This window comes from Rhinatrema bivittatum, chromosome 16 (genome assembly GCF_901001135.1).
Source record: "Rhinatrema bivittatum chromosome 16, aRhiBiv1.1, whole genome shotgun sequence".
In the NCBI taxonomy this organism is placed as follows: Eukaryota; Metazoa; Chordata; class Amphibia; order Gymnophiona; family Rhinatrematidae; genus Rhinatrema; species Rhinatrema bivittatum.
In genome coordinates, this window is record NC_042630.1 from 66,379,631 (window position 1) to 66,403,539 (window position 23,909).

The window sequence follows — 23,909 nt, forward strand, 5'->3', positions numbered from 1 at the left end:
CTCCCTGCTTCAACAGCAGGGGAGAAGAAAAACAACCAATAAGGGCTGTATAACATAGTCTGAGTAAAACAAATAAGCATGGGTGTAGCTTGCTTATTGCGGCGGTTACTACCCCTACTACCCCTAACTTATCAGCTAGATATTCACTTGGATGCAGCTCCATCACTGCTTTCTACATTAATGGTGGGGGTGGAAAGGAAATAGAACCAAGAGCTAAGAGAAACAGATAAGTATGAGAGAAAAAAGTGTGTGAAGCTTGCTGGGCAGACTGGATGGGCCATTTGGTCTTCTTCTGGAATGGAATGTGGCACAGGTAGAGGCAGGCATGGTTGTCGCCTAAACACCACTGAAAAGGGTGAGACGTCGGTGGCAGAGGCTACGTGGGAATTGTGAGATAGCTTGGCCCAGAGCAAGAGATCAGCCCAGTTGTCCTGCTGGTCATTTACATAAGATGGTAGGAAAGTCTTTAGAGTATGGTTAGTTCTCTATACTTGGCCGTTAGCTTGAGGGAGGTAGGCCGAAGTGAAGTTCAAAGTGATGTTAAATTTGGTACACAGTGACCGCCAATACTTAGCAGCAAATTGCAGCCCTCAGTCCGAGACTCTCTCTCTAGGTAAGCTGTGCAGGCGGAAGACATGCTTAAGGAATAGCTTGGCCAACTCTGGAGCTGAGGGAAAGCTTCTTAGAGGAATAAAATGACCCTTCTTGGAGAAGCGATCAATAATGACCCAGATGACAGTGTTATCTTGAGACGGAGGCAGATCTAAAATAAAGTCAGTTGATATGCTCAACCATGGTTCGGTGGGTGCTATCCTCCTATCCTCCGTAACCTACACTGGCTGCCTGTGTCTGGAGAGGTGCCGCGGGAGGCGTGGCATGCCCGAGCATGGGCTGGACGGGAGCAGGGCCGGAGTGAAGACTGGCTGACAGGCCCTCCTCTGGACCTGCACGCTTCAGAAGACCCAACAACGCAATGTTGGTCTTATGAACAGTCCTCCGACCGTTCCCAGCCCTTTCGGACCTGCCGCAGGTACGGCACGAAGCGGCAGGCCAGATGGAGGCCAGGACAGTGAAGACTGGAACATGGATTCAGACGAGACTCAGGAACGACGTAGACTCAGGAGTAGACGTGGACTCAGGACGAGGTGCAGGATCCATAGACGTGGACTCAGGCATAGATGCAGGATCCTTAGACGTGGACTCAGGCAAATACGTGGACTCAGGAACGAGGTGCAGGATGCATAGACGTGGATGCAGGATCGAGGGCTGAAGGTAGACATGGGCACTGACCCTCAGGGCGCCCTACTCAGGCCACCCGCGGGACTGAGTCGCGGACCACCCTGTCCCATGCGCGCCCTACTCAGCCCTGGAAGGCTGGTCGCGGACCACGCAGAGAGCGGGAGAATGCAGGAGAGAACCAGGCGCCGCGAACTCCGATGCTGGGATACTGACATCCGAAGCCCCGACGGCTGGCAGGCAGGAGCTCCTAAGCGCAGGGACGAATCCCACCTGTTGGCCACTCCAGGGCCCAACAGGCCAGAAGGCTCAGGAGCCAACAGAGACAAAGGGCAGCACAAGGCAGGTTAGGCTTCAGGATTAGGAACAAGGATATCTGGAACAGCAGGAACATCAGGACTGGAACACATATACTGGAATAGGAGACACACCTCAGGGCTGGAACATGGACATCAGGAACAGCAGGAACATCAGGGCTGGAACACAGATACTGGAATAGGAGACACACCTCAGGGCTAGAACATGGACATCAGGAACAGTAGGAACATCAGGACTGGATCAAGAGACAGACCTTGGGACTGGAACGGCAGGCAGACATCAGGACTGGAACACTGAAGACGTCAGGACTGGAACAACTTGACAAGAAGCTTCTACGGGAAACATGGAACACTGGACCTTGCAGAAGGCTGGAATACAAGGCATCTCCTGGAACGAGGATCTCAGGAGTGACCAACTCCTTGCGAAGGCAAAGACACAGTGAAAGCTGAGCCCTTTAGTAGAGCTGAGGTGGACAACGCCCAGGGAGGGGTCAGCAGGGGGCCACACCTGGCTGGCCCTTGAAGAGAAGCAGAGAGGAGCGCGCTCGCGCCCTAGGAGGCTGGAGAGAAGAGCTGGAAGCTGGTGGCGTCCTCAGCCACGTGGAGGGCCCAAGGAAGCCGCAGAGCAGCCCTGGACTGGAGCTGGGTGAAGGCAGTTCAGTGGAGCAGCTCCCAGCTGCCTGGACAGAAACAGAGAAGGTAAGCCTGCAGGCACCGGCAGAGAGAAGTGCTGGCTACAGAGGAAGCGGGGGAAGGGCTGACTGCAGGAACAGCTCCATGCCGTGAAGACAGCCCCAGGAGCAGAGGTAAGAGTGCAGGCACTGGCAGGGACAGCTTTCCAGCCAGGCAAGGACCCGGGCTGAAGCAGGCACTGAGAGAGACGGTCTCGCTGCTGGCTGGAGGTCCCGGGATCGCAGCAGCACGTCGGGGGAAGGCAGGAACAGAAGCAGAGAAGCAGACCACATGGCAGCAGCTGTGGAAACGGCCCCAGCTGATTCAGGGAGAAAGAAGCAGCGTCAGCAGCCCGGCTGGCTGTGGCTGTGAGAGGTAAGAACCTGCACACGCTTCTTGTGGGCAGGAGCATAACAGTGGTGAAGACTAAAACTGTGGAAGATTTCAAAGTGGTGTGGGATTAACAGTGTGGATCCATAAATGCTAGAGGATGGGAATGAAGAAAAGGGCTATGGGGGTGGCTTACTGGAATGTTTACTACCTGGTGATTACTACCCTTACTCAAAAAACCATTGCACAGTTAATGCAACCCCAACATTGCTCTCTGCTTCTACGGCAGGGGGTAATGTGGAAAAGAGGATTAGCATTCAGACAACAACCAACAAGGAATGAACTTCATAATCTGGGTAAACAAATAAGCATGCTTATTACAGCGGTTACTACCCTAAACAAATTAAGCTTGATACATCACTTTGAAAGCATCACTTTGAAAGCGTTGCTGTCTACTTCAATGGCAGGGGGAAGTAAGGAAAACAGGATTTCCATTCAGACATCTGTTGCAACCGTCCCTTCCCGATGGCTTCACTCCGCCTACCTTTCTTTCTTTGCACCTCCTCTTGCTGTGGAAGGACACCTGGCTGCCACGGCGTCTGCCTGCTGTCCTTTCCGGCGTCCCCAGACCAGCTTGGGCGCTGCCTCCCGCCATGCTCTGCTGGTACCTTACGGCGCGCCGCCCCTGAGGTTTGCGCCAAGTATTTTCTACTTGGCGCAAACCTCTGGGGCGTTCCCCTGTGATGATGTCACGCTGCCCGGATATTTAAAGCCTACAATGTTTGCTAGCCTTTGAGTTAGCAAGGGTAATCTTATGGATGGGATTTGCTCTCCGCACCCAGCTACTCTGCATCTCCAATATTCCATTGGACTCTTAATTCTAATGGGGTACCCACTCCTCTGGGGCCTCACTTGCTTTTCAGGTCGCTATCAGGAAACCGGTACTCGCACCTCGAGGGCCCATGTTCCCTGACTCGCTGTCTGCTCCTACCTTCTTTTCTGCCTGGAAGGATTCGCTATCTTCAACACCAGTGAGTACTACCATCTTCACCTCAGAGCTGTTCCCTGGAACCAGGTACTCGCTCCTCGATGGCCTGCCTCCGTTCCAACCCTAGTGCCATCTCCTACATGGAACCGCTGTGTGAGTACATTACCTTCAAGCCTCTCAGCTCTCAGGGATCAGGTATTCCGTCACATATTACTGTGTTACAGGGGCTACCAGTTCCATTGGTCAGCCCTGTCACATGGTAGGAGCAACCGACCAATGGCACCGATAACCTTGTGATATAGCAAGGGCAAAGGCTATCAGTGCCATTTTGAATACTGGCAGCCGATGAGCCGTACAGGGAATATTTTACCATGCTGGGCCACCAATAAAATCTTAACATCTTTCCCCATCTGTGCGCAACATAAATCTCCAACTGGCCGGCCATGGGGCCTTCTCCAACTGCTTCTATTTATTTATTTTTAATTTTTATATACCGAGGTTCTTGTAGGAATTACAAATCATTCCGGTTTACATAAGAACTGTAAATTAGCCCAAGGCTGTGCATGCAAACATACAATAGCCAAAGGCAGTACATGAAACAGTTGAAACAGGTAAATATTAACAAATGAATGAATAAATAACAATAAATACGGTACATATAACAAATGAAAGACTGAATAAATAGATAAGGTACATATAGCAAGTGAAAGAAAATGGAGCAAATAGCCAGTGATTGAATACGGAACATATAACCGATAATTAAAAGAACTTGTAAAAGTAAACTCAAACTGAATGTACTACCATATGAGTTGGACCTGGACCCTGCCTAAATGAAAATAAATGGGTGAGAGGACCTATTTTAATGTGGGAACGGGAATAGTATATGCGATAGGTGTGGTAACCATGTCTTCTCTCGTGAGTGATCTAACCTTGTCTTTTGGCGAGAGAGTGTGCATTGGGTGAGAATTGGGGTGAAAATCGGCCCAGGGGGCACATCTCTGAACAAGTGAAGCAATGTTTGAAGTCTGACTAGATAGAAAATTGATTAAGTCTGTCATAGCATCGATGCAGCTTAAGTGCTAGGGTAAGCTTGGATGAAGAGTCAAGTTTTTAGCTTTTTTTTTTAACTCCGAGTGGCTTGGTTCTAGTCGTAGATCGGGGGGGGGGGGGGGGGGGGGGGGGAGCGCATTCCATTGATGGGGGCCTGCTGTCGAAAGTGCACGCTTTCTTAGTGATGTTTTAGCTGGCGGGGCATACAGTGTGCCTTTGTATGCACTTCTGATGGGTCTGGAGGAAGTATGCGGTCGGAGTTGGGTGCTTAACATTGTAGGAGAGAGGTTGTGTGTCACTTTGTGAATAATTGTGAGAACTTTAAAGAGGATCCTATATTTGACAGGCAGCCAGTGTAGGTTACGGAGGATAGGAGGATAGCACCCACCGAACCATGGTTGAGCATATCAACTGACTTTATTTTAGATCTGCCTCCGTCTCAAGATAACACTGTCATCTGGGTCATTATTGATCGCTTCTCCAAGAAGGGTCATTTTATTCCTCTAAGAAGCTTTCCCTCAGCTCCAGAGTTGGCCAAGCTATTCCTTAAGCATGTCTTCCGCCTGCACAGCTTACCTAGAGAGAGAGTCTCGGACTGAGGGCTGCAATTTGCTGCTAAGTATTGGCGGTCACATCTCCCAGGAGTGGGATCACTCTCCTAGCGCTCCTCAACAACCACTTCCTCAGGAAGGGCATTCCAGGCATCCACCACCCTCTCCATGAAGAAATACTTCCTGACATTGGTTCTGAGTCTTCCTCCCTTGAGCTTCAAATCGTGACCCTTAGTTCTATTGATTTTTTTCCATTGTAAAAGGTATGATGTTGACCTTGAATCATTAAAACCTTTCAAATATCTGAAACTCTGTATCATATTTCCTCTACTCCTCCTCTCCTCCAGGGTATACATATTTAGGTTCTTTAATCTCTCCTCATAAGTCATTTTATGAAGACCATCCATCTTTTTGGTCGCCCTTCTTTGGACCGCCTCCATCCTGTCTCTGTCCCTTTGGAGATACGGTCTCCAGAACTGAGCACAGTACTCCAGGTGGGGCCTCAACAAGGCCCTGAACAAGGGGATCATCCTTTCTCTTACTAGATATTCCTCTCTCTATGCAGCCCAGCATTCTTCTGGCTTTAGCTATCGCCTTGTCACATTGTTTCGCTGACTTCAGATCGTTAGACTCTATGACTGCAAGATTTCTCTTCTGCTCCATGCTCATCGTCCTTCACCTCCTATCAAATACAATTCTTTCAGATTTCCACTCCCCATATGCATCACTCTGCACTTCTTGGCATTGAATCTCAGCTGCCATATTTTCGACCATTCTTCCAGCTTCCTAAAGTCACATCTCATTCTCTCCACTCCTTCTGGCGTGTCCACTCTGTTGCAGATTTTAGTATCATCCACAAATAGACAAACCTTACCTTCTATCCCATCCGCAATGTCGCTCACAAAGATATTGAACAGGACCGGTCCCAACACCGATCCTTGCGGCATACACTTAACACCGCTCTCTCTTCAGAGTAAGTTCCATTTACGTCACACATTGTCTTCTGTCTGTCAACCAGTTTGCAATCCCGGCCACCATCTTGGCACCCACTCCCAAGCTTCTCATTTTATTCACAAGCCTCCTGTGTGGGATCATATCAAAAGCTTTGCTGGAATCCAAGTAGATGACATTGAGCGCTCTTCCTCTATCTAATTCCCTAGTCATCCAATCAAAAAAGGCAATCAGATTTGTCTTACAGGACCTTCCTCTGGTGAATTCATGTTGCCTCTGGACCAGCAATTCTTCCAACTGTAGATAGTTCACTATTCTTTCTTTCAGCAGCGATTCCATTACCATTCCCACCACCGAGGTAAGGCTAACCGGCCTGTAGTTTCCAGCCTCCTCTCTGCTCCCACTCTTGTTAAGCAGGACCACCACCGCTCTTCTCCAATCACTCGGTACCACTCCTGTTTCTAGAGATCTGTTGAACAGGTCACTCAGTGGACCTGCCAGTACATCTCTGAGCTCCCTCAATATCCTTGGATGGACCTCATCAGATCCCATGGCTTTGTCCACTTTTATTTTTTCTAGCTCTTCCCATACATTTTCTTCTGTAAACGGAGTTACATCTACTCCCCTCCCCTCCAGTTTCTTGTTAATTAGCGACCCAGTTGCCAAGGAATCATTCAGGGGAACGGGCCTTCCCTTTTATAGTCAGAGAGCGTGATGTCATCAGAGAACGACTCAGCTGGGTTTCCCCGTGCTGTGTCCTTTAAATAGAAGGAAGTCGGCTGTGCGTGCACCTAAGGGCGGGGCTGAGGAGACACTGGATGCGGAGCCCCGGTGGGATCTCCGCTGTGAGGCCTGGGAAGACGCCGGAGTCGAAGCATGCTGAGGGAGGCGATGGGGAAGGCCGGGATTGGCAGTGGCAGGGAGGCCCACCCTTGTGGACGGCTGAGAGAGATGATCAGGCCTGGCCACGAAGCGTATGCGGCCGGGAAGCGCAACACTCATGGGAACTGACTTTACAGTGTCTGACCATCCTTTCCTGGTGGGATCCATTTAAACAACACCATGTGACCTGGAAGTAACCAATCACAAAATTAATCTCAATTCTTAATAAATAAAAGTAAAGATGTTCTGTCTAGCTCTTCATTTAAACCATTTGGGGAGACAGAATCCAAGGTGTAAATCCAAAACTGCCCATGACGATTCAATAATGCACTTATATAACCTCCACATGACGATTCTTAAACATGATTAATAATAGTCTATGTAATGTGTTCAAAGAATGTTGGAACTCAAAATGTACAATTGGAATGCTTGTATTTCTAGTATTAACTTTTGACTGATGCTCAATTAATCTTTTCTTAATTGAACAACGAGTGCAGCCCACATACACTTTAGGACAAGGGCAGATCAATGCATATACTACATAATGCGATATGCAATCTATTATATTTCCTGTACACACAATATCCCATGACAGGGTCAGACCAATTTGTCCCTTCTATTGAATATTGACAAAAATAATACCTGTTACATTTATGATGTTCTCCCGAGCCCACAAAAAGACACTGTCCAAAAAAAGATTTTATCTCACAAACCAGGATATTAATCCCTCGGGAAAAAGCTATCAATGGTGGTTCCTGAAACATCTTATGTAAAGCCAGTACATGCCAATGTTTGTGAATAACAGCAGCTATCACAACGACAGGGTAGTATGTTGTAAAATGCAGACCAAACTGTTAACATTCTTCTTTGGTTTATATTGTAATAAAGTCTGCTTGGCCAAAAATTTGTCTGCTTATATGCCTGCTTAATAACTTTTCTAGGGTAATTATGAGCCATAAATCTTGCTGATAAAAGTCCAACTTGATGTTCAAACTCACTCAATGAAGAGAAAATCCTCATAATCCAAAAAAAATTGATTGACAGGTAAACCAGGTTTGAAAGATGATGGATGATGTCTATGAAAATGCATTAACATAGAAACATAGAAATGACGGCAGAAGAAGACCAATTGGCCCATCCAGTCTGCCCAGCAAGTTTCACATTTTTTTTTCTCATACTTATCTGTTACTCTTGGCTCTTAGAAACCTTTTGGTTCTATTTCCCTTCCACCCCCACCATTAATGTAGAGAGCAGTGTTGGAACTGCATCTAAGTGAAATATCTAACTTAATTAGTTAGGGGTATTAACAACCGCAATAAGCAAGCTACACCCATGTTTATTTGTTTACCCAGACTATGTAATTCAGTCCTTGTTGGTTGTCTGTATATAGATCCACTTTTCTTCATTCCCCCCTGCCGTTGAAGCAGAGAGTTATGCTGGATATGCATTGAAAGTGAAGTATCAGACTTTCTCCCCTGCCGTTGAAGCAAAGAGCTATGCTGAATATGCATTGAAAGTGAAGTATCAGTCTTTCTCCCCTGCCGCTGAAGCAGAGAGCTATGCTGGATATGCATTGAAAGTGAAGTATTAGGCTTATTTGATTTGGCGTAGTAACCACCATAACAAGCAAGCTACTCCCCGCTTTTTTGTGAATGCAAATCCATTTTTCCACATTTCCTCTTGCCGATGAAGCTTAGAGCAATGTTAGTCCCAAAAACCGTGTGTATGTTTATTGAATAAGGGTATTATCTCCAGGTAGTAGCCGTCATTTCTGCGAGCCACCCACTCTTCATTCACATCCTCTAGACTTTATGGATCCGCAGTGTTTATCCCACACCCCTTTGAAGTCCTTCACAATTCTGGTCTTCACCATTTCCTCCAGAAGGGCATTCCAGGCATCCACCACCCTTTCTGTGAAGAAATAATTCCTGACATTGGTTCTGAGTCTTCCTCCCTGGAGCTTCAAATCATGACCCCTGGTTCTGCTGATTTTTTTCAGACGGAAAAGGTTTGTCATTGTCTTTGGATCATTAAAACCTTTCAAGTATCTGAAAGTCTGTATCATATCATCTCTGCTCCTCCTTTCCTCCAGAGTGTACATATTTAGATTCTTCAATCTCTCCTCATAAGTCATTAGATGAAAGCGATCCACCTTTTTGGTTGCCCTTCTCTGGACCACCTCCATCTTGACTCTGCCTCTTTGGAGATAAGGTCTCCAGAACTGAACACAGTACTCCAGGTGAGGCCTCACCAAGGACCTGTACAAGGGGATTAATAAATTGTTCTTATCAGTTGGTTTGCGATATAAAGTAGTGCAAAAAAACCCTTCACTTAAAGTAACAGCAACATCTAAAAATGTTATTATTGAAACATTCCATTGTTGTGGAATATTAATATACAATGTTTGTTTATCCATCATAACTATTTACTAATAGAAAGGTTTTGAAGGAACCTGAATAGTTTGTAGCATTATCAAAAAATCAGCAGTATCCGTTATATAAGAAGTCATTCGAGCCACAGCTGGTTGAAAAAACTGATTAATATATGTTGCTAAAGGCTCCAACACAGTCCCTCCTTAATGATACTATGGGGTGAATTGGTGGTGATACTAGACTCTTATGAATCTTCGATAGGACATAAAAGTTAGGCTTTTATGGAGACTCAAGCATCAAAAACTTTTTTTATTTTACAGACAAAAATTTGACAAGTTTGACCAACACATGAATTTCTTGTTGTAAATCATTTGTAGGATCATTGTTAAATATCTCCTAAAACTTAACATCCTGTAAATGATGAAGCATAGCTTTTTCATACTCTGCCCAATCTTGAGCCACTTTAATTATTAATTGAGTAGATGTAGATGGCAATGATAAAGCTTGTTGTCAATGTCCTACGCACATAAATCCAGAGGATTTAGGGCTCAGCGCGGGCAAGGTGCACAAGTGTGCACCCCCTTGCGTGCGCCAACCCCTGATTTTATAACATGCGCGTGACAGCTCGCGCATGTTATAAAATTGGGTGTACATTTATGCACGCCGGGTAGTGAGCACAAATGTACCCCGCGAGCGCTTCTTTTAAAATTTACCCCTGTAAGCACAGTTTAAAATGGATCAGTGGAGATTCCATGCTGATGTACAAGTTCCTCTCTGATGAAGTTGCCAGCTGTTCCAATAACTATGAAAGCTTGCATGTGAATATGGGTATCTTGCCAGGAGAGACCGACTGGCACTAGGAGTTGGAGAGGGGTATCAAAATGACCTAGGGTGGCCTTTCCCAGAAATTCTACGTCCTGATGTTTCTTAACTTGGCTCAACAGCTTGCTGTGAAGTGTCCCAAAAACACACATAGAGGCACAACTTGCCTACTTCTCTGCTTCTCTTCTGAAGAAAGTCTGCATCACTCAATCTGCATGGGCTCCTTGAGTGGGTCAGCAGCCCCTTCAGCTATGAGCAGGCTGTATGAGGAGGGTGCACTGGAAATCCTGTGGGAGATGAACCAAGATACAATCATCTCTCTGGACTGTTGTTGGAAGCATAGATCCAAATGAATAGCCAAACTGATAAGGCCTTCCAAGGTGGTCAGAAGGTCTTGCCTTGTAAGCTCATCTTTTATGGGTTCTGAGAGGCCTTGGCATAAGACTTCTGTTAGGTTATCTTCCCTACTCTGGAGCTCTGAAACTAGAGTTCAGAAATGAACCATGTTCTACCTCCACTGAGGAGAAGCCTTGTTGGATCTGGAGAATCTCTGTCACTGTGCATGTGGCACAGCCAGGCTAATCAAAGATGAAGTGGAATTCCTGAAGGAACTAGTCCAAGTTGAAGAAAAGAAGGTCATAACTCTCTCAGGGTGGACATTAGGGATGTGAATTGTTTTTTGAGGATTTAAAAATATCGTCAGATATATTTTAAATCGTCAAAAATCGTTAGAGTCGCGATACAATAGAAATTCCCCCGATTTATCGTGAAAAATCATAAATCGAGGGAGGGGGAGAGCGGGAAAACCGGCACACCAAAACAACCCTAAAACCCACCCCGACCCTTTAAAACAAATCCCCCACCCTCCCGAACCCCCCCCCCAAAAATGTTTTAAATTACCTGGTGGTCCAGTGGGGGGGTCCCGGCATGATCTCCCGCTCTCAGGCCATCGGCGCCATTTTGGCTGCCACTAATATAAATGGCGCCGATGGCCCGATAAAAAAAATCCCCAACCGACCCTTTAAAATTACCCCCTTAGCCTCCCCCACTCTCCCAACACCCCCCCAAAACGTTTTACACATACCTGATGGTCCAGGGGGGCCGCGGGCAGCGATCTCCAGTTCCCATGCTATCAGCTGCGTTAAAAAAATGGCGCCGATGGCCCTTTGCCCTTACCATGTGACAGGGCAAAGGTAGCGCCAGCGCCATTTTGAATTTTGGCAATACGGCCCGCGTGCAGGAGATCGCTCCCGGACCCCCGCTGGACCCCCAGGGACTTTTGGCCAGCTGGGGGGGGCCTCCTGACCCCCACAAGACTTGCCAAAAGTGGGGTCCGGGAGCAATCTCCTCCACTCCGGCCATATTGCCAGTACTCAAAATGGCGCCAGCGCTACCTTTGCCCTCACTATGTCATAGGGGCTGACGGTTGGCCCCTGTGACATTGTGAGGGCAAAGGTAGCGCCGGCGCCATTTTGAGTACTGGCAATACGGCCGGAGTGCAGGAGGTCACTCCCGGACCCCCGCTGGACTTTTGGCAAGTCTTGTGGGGGTCAGGAGGCCCCCCCAAGCTGGCCAAAAGTCCCTGGGGGTCCAGCGGGGGTCCGGGAGCGATCTCCTGCACGCACGCCGTATTGCCAATATTCAAAATGGCGCCGGCGCTACCTTTGCCCTGTCACATGGTAAGGGCAAAGGGCCATCGGCGCCATTTTTTTTAGCACAGCTGATAGCATGGGAACGGGAGATTGCTGCCCGCGGACCCCCTGGACCACCAGGTATGTGTAAAAAGTTTTTTTGGGGGGGTCGGGAGAGTGGGGGAGGCTAAGGGGTAATTTTAAAGGGTCGGGGTGGGTTTTTTTTATCGGCGCGGGCCTCACTAAAATAAATTAGTGATGTGAATTGGAATCGGAACCGATTACAATTCACATCTCGTAACGATCAGATTCCCCCCCCCCCCAGCCGAACCCGATCCTTAAAACGATCGGGCACACGATTCACATCCCTAGTGGACATCCCTTGCCAGCACTGATCTGACCAGCTGGGTCAAGATATAGGTTATCTTCACTTTATCTGATGGATTGACTGCAGGATAAATTGCATTCAACAGTGATTAAGGAAGCCCCTTTACTCTGAGAGCTACCTGTGAAAGTGAGGTGGTCATGGTAACTACAGTACTCGTCTGGGGACTGGAAGCAAGACAAACTGGGGTGGAATCACCAAAGGAGGAAGAGTCAGTGAAGGAGCACATCCAGAAGAACCACCAATTGGTCCAGAATGCCAGTGACCTGATCCAAGAATTTCTGCTGCTGCTGTTGTATTCATTGGGCCAAGCCAGGAATGGCCTGAAATGTGGCCAAAACCACTGGGTCCATGGACTCAGCAACCTGTGACACCTGTGGGAATAGTGGACCCTTAGTGCTTAGTGTGATTGGCATTGCCTAGTGAGTGAGCCCACTAAGCCCACACTGACAGCTGGCAAAGAAGCCCTTGAGTGGGACCATCTGGAGCTTCACCTATACCAAACACCTCCCCAATAGGTTTGAGCCCTTGGGTTTTGGCAACTGGCAGGAATTAGGTGGGTCCCTAAATCTATACAATAGTGAGAGTTCAAATCCAGATGAAGGTTGGGGCAGGCAGTAGACAGCAGATACATATGCCGGGTCAGAGGTTGGAGCATACAGCAGATATGGATACCAGGCCAATAGTCAGGTCAGGTCCAAAGCAAGGGTCAGGTCCGGGCAAGCAATCAAGGAAATTTGGGGTCCAAGCCAGGGTTAGAATCCAGGAATCAAGCTGAGAAGTAATGGACAAGTTGTGGGCAAGGCACAGACAAGATATGGACAAGGATTGGACAAGGCAAGGAACAAGAGACAGACAAGGCAAGGAACTTGCAACATGCACTGGGACATGAGGAACACCAGGGTTCCTCATTCTGAGGTGAGGACCTATTGCAGAGCCTGGGCTTAAGTAGGATGATATCTTCCACAGGTGCCGTTCCTGTTTTTCCCACTACTGCATGCTTATTATTTATACATGTGCTCATGCACATGCCTATGGGGAGGTCGGGTCCTTTAAATTAATTACTATTTATTTATTTATTTATTTATTTATTTATTTAAAGTCTCTTCTATACCAATAGCCGTTTACACATCATATCGGTTTACATAAAACAAATAACTTTTGGGCGAGGCCCTTACAAATAACAATCGTACGACAAGTAACAAACGAAATATAAGGGGGAAAAGTGTGTTAAAATATATATGTTTTAAGACTCGGAACTAAATATGGGGGTATCATATGCATTTACAGTAACAGGAACTATAAATAATGCTGAGGAGCATAACAATGAATACGACAACTATAATACAATAAACTACAATGTACAGGAGCCAGCGTTCTTAAGGCGTTCTTAATCATTTTCGAAGGAGGAGGTAACAGGTTAACGGACATGATGATGAAGGTGATGAAGTACATCTTATAGCACCTATACTAAATAAATCTCCCTCAGAAAAAGTGGATGAAATCTGAGCAAGTGTGAATAATTTACGGAGTTTTATCCACCCTACAATTACTAGTTGGCCCAATTTGATTTTGAATTATTTGTCCATGATTGCATGAATGCAGACTAGTCCCACCCCATCCATTGTGTGTTAGGAATTCAACTGAAAAAGTTGTGCCCTATAGGATTTATGACACCAGCATGTTTGCTCCAGGTGCCAAGCTACAAAACCCTCAGCCAGTTACTCCAAAAAAGAATGAAGAATTAGAAGATACCATAATAAAGGTAAAGGAGAAGATCTTTTTCCAAGGTTTCTTAATTGGTTAACCACTGTAATGCCACAATTATCAAAGTGAGTAGCTCTTGCAAAAGCTGGGATTCTTGTAGCCCCCATCCACAAGCATATTTCTGGGCATAGAGTTGGTTGAGGGTCCATGGAATCCAGGTTGCCCAGAGCCTGGAACAATTGTCTGCACTGGTTTATGAGACTTATAAGATGAGCAGAGTCACTTTGTGGCATGTGCCTATTCCTGACTCTAGTGATGACAGGCATACAGGATGATCACCATCATTTCCAGGTGGGAAAGTCCCTGCAGACCCATTTCTTCTCCTTCTTGTGCTCCTTTTTGATTCTAGACTTTTACAGGCTTTTATGGTGATTCAGTCTGTACTGTGGTGATGACCTCTACATTCATCTTTCTGAAATGTATGTTCTGTTACTGTAATAATTCAGTGAAGTATCACTTCTTTTAGATTCAGAAAAATGTGTGCTTATGTTGCATATTTGAAAATAGACATAAAAAAGGATTGTATTAGCAAACATTTTAATCAAGTGAGCAGTAGCATGAATTATTATGACTTCAGGTCTAGTCTTAGAGAGAATTTTCTATTTATTTCCCTTTTGCAGCTCAACCAATACATTAAGAAGGTGCATTATAAACCCCCTGATGGACATGAGATCTTCTTCGATGACAAAGGGAATGTGCCAGCTTACTATGATGTCATAAATTGGGTCATGCCCCCTGGAAGACACTTCAGCAGCATCAGTGTTGGGAAATTCAATTCCTCAGCTTCAAGTGGACAACAGTTCTTTGTGAACCAAAGTGCCATCATGTGGAATCCATCCTTTAATGATGTTAGGCATTTTCTATTCTGTTTTCATTAGACTATAGAATATTGCATCCCATAAAAGTAGAAACCCAACACAAATGCTGGAAGGAAGTGATACAGTCCCAAACTTTAAACAAGTGTATAAATCCAAAAGTTTCTTTTATTCGAAGAATGGCAACTCCATTGTATATAATGAACATAATCTTTCATGCAGGTCGCTGCATGAAAGATTGTGTTCATTATATACAATGGAGTTGCCATTCTTCGAATAAAAGAAACTTTTGGATTTATACACTTGTTTAAAGTTTGGGGACTGTATCACTTCTTTCCAGCATTTGTGTTGGGTTTCTACAGTTTGACTGAATGCTGGCCGCAGCTCAGTTGCTTGTGGTTTGTTATCCCATAAAAGTAACCAGGAAATGTAGCAGCATATCGTTTAAAGATCAGCATCTTTTTTGTCATGTAAATCATTGTTCATTCTTTTCTAACAGGTCCTATAACCAATACTTAATATCCAATATGTAAAACACAATGATTCATTGCAGTAAAGGTACAAATCAGAATACAAGTGATCTTACAGAAGCACATAAGGTATATCAGATGCTGGAAGTGAAAACAGCACATTTGATACAGTGGGGACAGAGTTTGTATTTATGGCGATTATATAGGGTTCTTGTTCCTGATTTTGGTCAGACACTGCTTAAAAGGTTTTATGTTTTCACTAGCTTTCTGAAGGATAGGATATCTGGTCTGAATCTTTTATTAGGAAGTGGAGGTTCTTACATGGCTTGGGGCTGATAATGTGACGACCTCTTTCTGGTGCTAGACTTGATACCTGTGCTCTGAAGGTCTTTTAGACTGCTGGGTTAGGTGGCAGAATTCAAGAAAGAATTATGGCATTTTCAAAGATCTTGGAAATGGTTTCATATCATTGTGATTTTTCTAGCAAGTTATAATATTTACTTTATAAAAAATGCTGTTGCATATTAAATATAAGAACACAGTCTCTTCCTTGTGTTGATTTTCATATGTAGCTTTAGTTCTCTCTGTCTTCTGAAATATTTCACACACTCAGAAAATGGGAATGGATTTTCATCTGCATGTTTCAGTTTTGCCTGTATTTTTCCTTATTATTGAGGTTATTTGTAGGGGTGTGCATTTGTTTGCAATGTATTGGCAATCCGCAATGTATATGCCATATTTGTTGTGTTCGTGGGGGTCATGAAACGTATGGCGAACCCCCACAAATACAATGTATCACTAACAAATAAACCCCCACCCTTATGACCCCCCAAGACTTGCCAAAAGTCCCTGGTGGTCTAGCAGGGGTCCTGGAGAGAATTTCTGCACTCATGCCGTTGGCTGCCAGTATTCAAAATGGCACCGATAGCCTTTGCCCTTATTATGTCACAGGGGCTCCGGTGCCATTGGTCGGCCCCTGGCACATGGTAGGAGCAATAGATGGCCTGCGCCATCTTGTGCTCCTACCATGTGACAGGGGCCGGCCAATGGGCCATTTTGAATACCGGCAGCCGACGGCATGAGTGCAGTAGATGGCTCCCGAACCCCCACTGGACCACCAGGGAGTTTTGGCAAGTCTTGGAGGGGTCAGGAGGGTGGGGGTTTTGTTTAAATTTGCTCCTTTAGATGGCCGAATAATTCGGTGAAGATTCGTTGTATTCATGGGAAATCGCGATAAGGTTTCATGACGCAATGAATACAACAAATATGGCCCTAATCATTGCGGATTGCCAATACGTTGCAAACGAATGCACACCCCTAGCAGCCTGTATTCCTCAGTCTCTGTGCAATGCTCACCTCACAGGACTGATGCTCACTATCGAGATAGAGACAAAAGTAATAGAGCCACTAAGTATATTCTTTTCCACCCACATCCAGACCCTGCCTCCACTCTCCCTAAGGGAAGAGAAAAATCATCAACAAAGTGCTATTGCTGGCTGGAACTCCATGTCTTTCTCTGCTATCAAAGTGGGCTGGGTGATATCAGTTCAGCTCAGACTAACAGTAGGCAAAACACTTTTTTTTTGTTAATTAAAACTGTAAGATGACAAATACTGTGTCTTCCACATACAAAATCTGCAGAAATAATGCACAGTGCTTCTTCACATTTTCAGACTATAGGATCACCATCACTTGATCTACGTTGCACCTATTGATTAAATTGGAAATATTCTTCACTGTGATATGTTATATCTGGGGAGTCTCCTTGACTACATGTCCTGCCCAGGCTCTAACAAGGCTGTGAGGAGTACATGACTCACAGCAAAGGGCTGATAGCCATAGTTAAGAAAATAAGAAGATAAGAACATGCCATACTGGGTCAGACCAAGGGTCCATCAAGCCAAGCATCCTGTTTCCAACAGTGGCCAGTCCAGGTCATAAGAACCTGGCAGGTACCCAAAAACTAAGTCTATTCCATGTTACCATTGCTAGTAATAGCAGTGCTTATTATCTAAGACAACTTAATTAATAGCAGGTAATGGACTTCTCCTCCAAGAACTTATCCAATCCTTTTTTAAACACAGCTATACAAACTGCACTAACCACATCCTCTGGCAACAAATTCCAGAGTTTAATTGTGCGTTGAGTGAAAAAGAACTTTCTCCGATTAGTTTTAAATGTGCCACATGCTAACTTCATGGAATATCCCCTAGTCTTTCTATTATCCGAAGAGTAAAACACCAATTCACATCTACCCATTCTAGACCTATCCTGATTTTAAACACCTCTATCATATCCCCCCTCAGCCATCTCTTCTCCAAGCTGAAAAGTTCTAACCTCTTTAGTCTTTCCTCATAAGGGTGCTGTTCCATTCCCCTTATCATTTTGGTAGCCATTTTCTGTACCTTCTCCATCGCAATTATATCTTTTTTTAGATGCGGCAACCAGATTTTACACAGTATTCAAGGTGTGGTCTCACCATGGAGCGATACAGAGGCATTATGACATTTTCCATTTTATTCACCATTCCCTTTCTAATAATTCCCAATATTCTGTTTGCTTTTTTGACTGCCACAGCACAGTGAACCGACAATTTCAATGTGTTATCCACTATGATGCCTAGATCTCTTTCTTGGGTAGTAGCACCTAATATGGAACCTAACATTGTGTAACTATAGCATGGGTTATTTTTCTCTATATGCATCTCCTTGCACTTGTCCACATTAAATTTCATCTGCCATTTTGATGCCCAATTTTCCAGCCTCACAAGGTCTTCCTGCAATTTATCACAATCTGCTTGTGATTTAACTACTCTGAACAATTTTGTATCATCTGTAAATTTGATTACCTCACTCGTCGTATTTCTTTCCAGATCATTTATAAATATATTGAAAAGTAAGGGTCCCAATACAAATCCCTGAGGCACTTCACTGTCCACTCCCTTCCACTGAGAAAATTGTCCATTTAATCCTAAACTCTGTTTCCTGTCTTTTAGCCAGTTTGTAATTCACGAAAGGACATTGCCACCTATGCCATGACTTTTTATTTTTCCTAGAAGCCTCTCATGAGGAACTTTGTCAAACACCTTCTGAAAATCCAAGCTAGCACATCGAAAATGTGCGTCCAATCGTGGGTTAACAGTGCTGTATCGGCTGGAGCACACTGTACTGTATCGGCCTGATTATTTGCTGAAATAAAAAAGCCAAATATTTTGAGTTTTTGAAAGGCTTTTTAAAAAATTGTTTTAGATTTAATTAAAATTGAAAGGTCTCTGATGGTTCAGCATATGGTTAAAATTAGACGATACTGATGTATAAGTACCGACTAAGATTATTGATTTCCCTGATTCTGTACAAGATTTTCTTGAATAATTGTAAAATTGCATAAATAAATAATAAAAAAAAAAAAAAAAAAAAGAAAAGTAAGGGTCCCAATACAGATCCCTGAGGCACTCCACTGCCCACTCCCTTCCACTGAGAAAATTGTCCATTTAATCCTAAACTCTGTTTCCTGTCTTTTAGCCAGTTTGTAATTCACGAAAGGACATTGCCACCTATGCCATGACTTTTTATTTTTCCTAGAAGCCTCTCATGAGGAACTTTGTCAAACACCTTCTGAAAATCCAAGTATACTACATCTACCGGTTCACCTTTATCCACATGTTTATTAACTCCTTCAAAAAAGTGAAGCAGAATTGTAAGGCAAGACTTGCCTTGGGTAAAGCCATGCCAACTTTGTTCCATTAAACCATGTCTTTCTATATGTTCTGTGATTTTGATGTTTAGAACACTTTCCACTATTTTTCCTGGCACTGAAGTCAGGCTAACTGGTCTGTAGTTTCCCGGATCACTCCTGGAGCCCTTTTTAAATATGGGGGTTACATTAGCCACCCTCCAGTCTTCAGGTACAATGGATGATTTTAATGATAGGTTACAAATTTTTACTAATATGTCTGAAATTTCATTTTTTAGTTCCTTCAGAACTCTGGGCTGTATACCATCCAGTCCAGGTGATTTACTACTCTTAAGTTTGTCAGTCAGGTCTACCACATCTTCTAGGTTCACCGTGATTTGGTTCATTCCATCAGATTCATTACCCATGAAAAGCTTCTCCAGTACGGGTACCACTTCAACATCCTCTTCAGTAAACACCGAAGAAAATAAATCATTTAATCTTTCCATGATGACCTTATCTTCTCTAAGTGCCCCTTTAACCCCTCGATCATCTATCGGTCCAACTGACTCCCTCATAGGCTTTCTGCTTCAGATATATTTTAAAAAGTTGTTACTGTGAGTTTTGCCTCTACTGCCAACTTCTTTTTATATTCTCTCTTAGCCTGTCTTATCAATGTCTTACATTTAACTTGCCAATGTTTATGCTTTATCCTATTTTCTTCAGTTGGATCCTTCTTCCAATTTTTGAATGAAGATCTTTTGGCTAAAATAGCTTCTTTCACCTCCCCTTTTAACTATGCCGGTAATCGTTTTGCCTTCTTTCCACCTTTCTTAATGTGTGGAATACATCTAGACTGTGCTTCTAGAATGGTATTTTTTAACAATGACCACGCCTCTTGCATACTTTTTACTTTTGCAGCTGCTCCTTTCAGTTTTTTCTATTTTTCTCATTTTATCAAAGTTTCCCTTTTGAAAGTTTAGCACAAGAGCTGTGGATTTGCTTACTATCCCCCTTCCAGTCATTAAATCAAATTTGATCATATTATGATCACTATTGTCAAGCGGCCCCACCACCGTTACCTCTCTCACCAAGTCCTGTGCTCCACTGAGAATTAGATCTAAAATTGCTCCCTCTCTCGTCGGTTCCTGAACCAATTGGTCCATAAAGCTATCATTTATTCCATCCAGGAATGTTATCTCTCTAGCGTGTCCTGATGATACATTTACCCAGTCAATATTGGGGTAATTGAAGTCTCCCATTATTACCGTTACTTAACTGTTCTCCCATTGATTCCTATGACCATTGACTTCAATAGATCATAAAAATGAAAGGTAAACAAAACAGATGAAAAAATAGGATTTACTATTTGAAGAGTACTTTCATTAATTTTTGAGCCCCCACATAAGAAATACATTTGGCTCCATTTGTTTTAGATTACCCATTTTCTAAACAAATACACATCCCTAGTGAAAGGTATAAGGCAAATTTTAAAAGCCCTGGGCATGCCAGAGCCGGGAGATATATGTGTATCTCAGGCTGGTGCGTGCTGTGTGGATTTTAAGAAACACTTGAGTATGGTGTATCTCCAGTATGCACACAATTGTGAAGGCAAAAAAAAAGGGGAATGGAGGTGGGGAGGGTCTGGGCATGGCATGGGTAAGACATGGGTAATCCAACTATGAAACTTGAAAGTATTTATGTGCACAAGTGCACGCCAGGGTCCTCCTACTGCATAACTTTACTTCTCTTGTGGATGGTATATAAGTAATGAAACAAAAATAATAAGGCTAGTTAGTGGGCTTTAAGGGTTGGGACTAAAATGTCAAAGGGAAGCTATTTAATTGGGCAAACTGGTTAAAGACTGGGGAAATTTGTAATTGTGTCAGCACACGTATCTAATAAAATCCCCCCCACTTACACAATAGAGCTGGCATTTGCCCGCACATGTATGTATGTACAGCTGATTTTATATCATACGTGCATATACGTGTATATGTTATAACATGGCTACATCTCTGGGTGCGAGCAGGCATACACATGTCCATGTAAGCCTGCATGGTTGTTTAAAAGTTACTGTCCCCATGCATACTTTACCCTACTGTACACAGTTATAATATTTCCCTCCCAGTGTTCAAACTGCAGCAACCTCAGATTTTCTCCAGAAAAAAGCTCATGTATAATAGAAATGAACTGGTAAAATATTTTTGATCCAGTTTGTTTTGTTCATTTTTGGACAACTTTATAGTTAAATTTCAATGATGGTGGGGAGAGTGGCAATGGGGATCATCTCATTCTGATTTTTTTCATTTCCACAAATAGTGCACATTCAGGCCAATACAGTAAAAGTTGCAGGATAGCGGGCGAACACCCGCTCTCCTGGCGCGTGCACGGGCCACTCTCCTGTGCGCATGATTCTCTATTCAAATGAGGGCCCACAGCAAAAAGAGGCACTAGGGACACTAGCCCGTCCCTAGCGCCTCTTTCTGGACAGGAGTGGCGGCTGTCAGAGGGTTTGACAGCCGACGCTCAATTTTGCCAGTGTCAGTTCTCAAACCCACTGACAGCCACGGGTTCAGAAACCAGACGCTGGCATAATTGAGTGTCCAGTTTTGGACCAGCGAGCCATGGGCCGATTTCACTTTTTTTTTTTTTACTTTTTTTAACCCTCGGGACCTCTGACTTAATATCACCATGATATTAAGTCGGAGAGTGCACAGAAAAGCAGTTTTTACTGCTTTTCTGTGCACTTCCCCGGCGCTGCCAGAAATTAGTGCCTATCTTTGGGTAGGCGCTAATTTCTGAAAGTAAAATGTGCGGCTTGGCTGCACATTTTGTTTTCTGAATCGCGCGGGAATACCTAATAGGGCCATCAACATGCATTTGCATGTTGCAGGCACTATTAGGTTCGGGGGGGTTGGACGCATGTTTTTGACCCCTTACTGAATACGGGGTAAAGCTAGCACATCGAAAATGTGCGTCCAATCGTGGGTTAACAGTGCTGTATCGGCTGGAGCACACTGTACTGTATCGGCCTGATTATTTGCTGAAATAAAAAAGCCAAATATTTTGAGTTTTTGAAAGGCTTTTTAAAAAATTGTTTTAGATTTAATTAAAATTGAAAGGTCTCTGATGGTTCAGCATATTTTTATTTTAAATGAATGTAGATCCCTAAAGTCTGATTTCCTCCTTCTAATAATATCTTCCTACGAGTTTCATGAGGAATTAATGAGAAAACCCCATTCCTGGAACCCAGTGCTTCCTGCATTGACCATCATGACAAATTAAAAAATGAATAAAATGAAAAACAAACATTTGTTTTTCATTTTGAAACTAATGAAATGAATTGAAGTCACCACAAATGAATGAATAAACCAAAACCAATTGTTATCTTCTGTACATGCCCACCTTTTACACACATACTTTACCTCAAATTATCTAAGTGAAGTTATGCACATAAGTTTGATTGAATTCTTGCTTGTAAGTGCTGTGATATGCACACAAACTCACCCATAGAATGTAGGTTGTCTGGGTGAACTGAGTGCATACTATTTATAATTGAAAAAATGACACATCTTCAGCCTTGAATGACTCTTCTTAGTTTGCATTAAAGTATACACAAAACTGTGTTGCCTGTGTATATTGTACTGAGGCAAGTAATATTTAAAACAGCCATTTATGCACATAAACAGGTTTCTTTTTGCATAAATTACTTTGAAAATCAGGTCTTAAAAGCTCTGAGATAGTTCTTTAAAAGGTATGCGCGCGTGTACTTTTGTTAGCGCAACCGGCGTCGGCGCACACAAGGCTGCGCAAAATCGGCAGCCTGCGTGCGCTGAGCCGCGCAGCCTGCCTCTGTTCCCTCCGAGGCCGCTCCGAAATCGGAGCGGCCTCGGAGGGAACTTTCCTTCCGCATCCCCCCACCTTCCCCTCCCTTCCCCAATCTAACCCACCACTCAGCCCTACCTAAATCCCCCCCTACCTTTGTTGTACAAGTTACACCTGCTTGAGGCAGGCGTAACTTGTTCATGCCGCCTCGGCATCCTCCTGCACAAGCCGCAGTGCCGGGGGACTCGGGACCGCCCTCCCCGTCTGCACCCGAACCGTCGCCACGCCACCGGACCCACCTCGGACTGCCCCTGACCCGGACATGCCCCCAGACACGCCCCTGGACACACCCCAGCCGGCCGACATGTCCCTGGGCACGCCTCTCCAGCCCCTTTTATGAAGCCCCGGGACTTATGCACATCCCAGGGCTTTGCGCTCGCCGGCGGCCTATGCAAAATAGGCGCGCCGGAGCGTGAGTGCCCTGCGGGCATAAATACAGGAGTATTTACGTGCACAGGGCTTTTAAGATCTACCCCTCTGGTAGCAGAAAGAATAGGGGGCCTCATTCAATAAGATATTTTCCCATAGACTTAAAATGGGAAAAAATCCTCGGAGTCTGGCCCATAATCCCTCAGAAAGAGAGCCAAATACTAAATACAGAATTTTAATATATTTATCTTTCTTTTCTGTCCTCAGACCCCCCGTTCTGTGTGCTCTGAGAGTTGTGTTCCTGGACACAGGAAAGTTCTTCAGAGACAGAAGCCGGTCTGCTGCTTTGACTGTATCCCTTGCTCTGAAGGAGAATTTTCCAACACAACAGGTAGAGAAAATATATCATATCATACCGTAAACATGGAGTAAAGACACTCAATGCAGCAAAGAAGGACATGTTCATACTACAAATATAAATGCAAATTCAATAGCAAAGGAAATAGAGTAGATATGTCCATGCAATGCTAGTTAAAAATAGGGTGACTGCGTATTAATTATTCGTATGACTTCTCTTTTATTCTTCAGTGTCATGTAATATCTCTGAATTACGTAAACTTTAATTTAGAAATGATAATATATATAAAGCTAATTAAAGCATCACTACATCCAAACAAGGGTGTGCTAAGCAATGAATGCATGAAGAGATTAACAGAGAGACTGATGGAAATAATTTGATAG

The 23,909-nt window shown here is 44.3% G+C and overlaps 1 protein-coding gene across 1 annotated transcript in view; it reads left to right on the forward strand.

Annotated features, from left to right (window-relative positions):
- Window positions 1-23,909, forward strand: part of LOC115077804 (vomeronasal type-2 receptor 26-like) — a 48,663-nt gene that overhangs the window by 23,691 nt on the left and 1,063 nt on the right. The window contains exons 4-5 of the mRNA XM_029580089.1: window positions 14,575-14,802; window positions 23,436-23,559. Coding sequence (XP_029435949.1) covers window positions 14,575-14,802; window positions 23,436-23,559 — 352 coding nt within the window. The remainder of the gene's footprint in view (window positions 1-14,574; window positions 14,803-23,435; window positions 23,560-23,909) is intronic.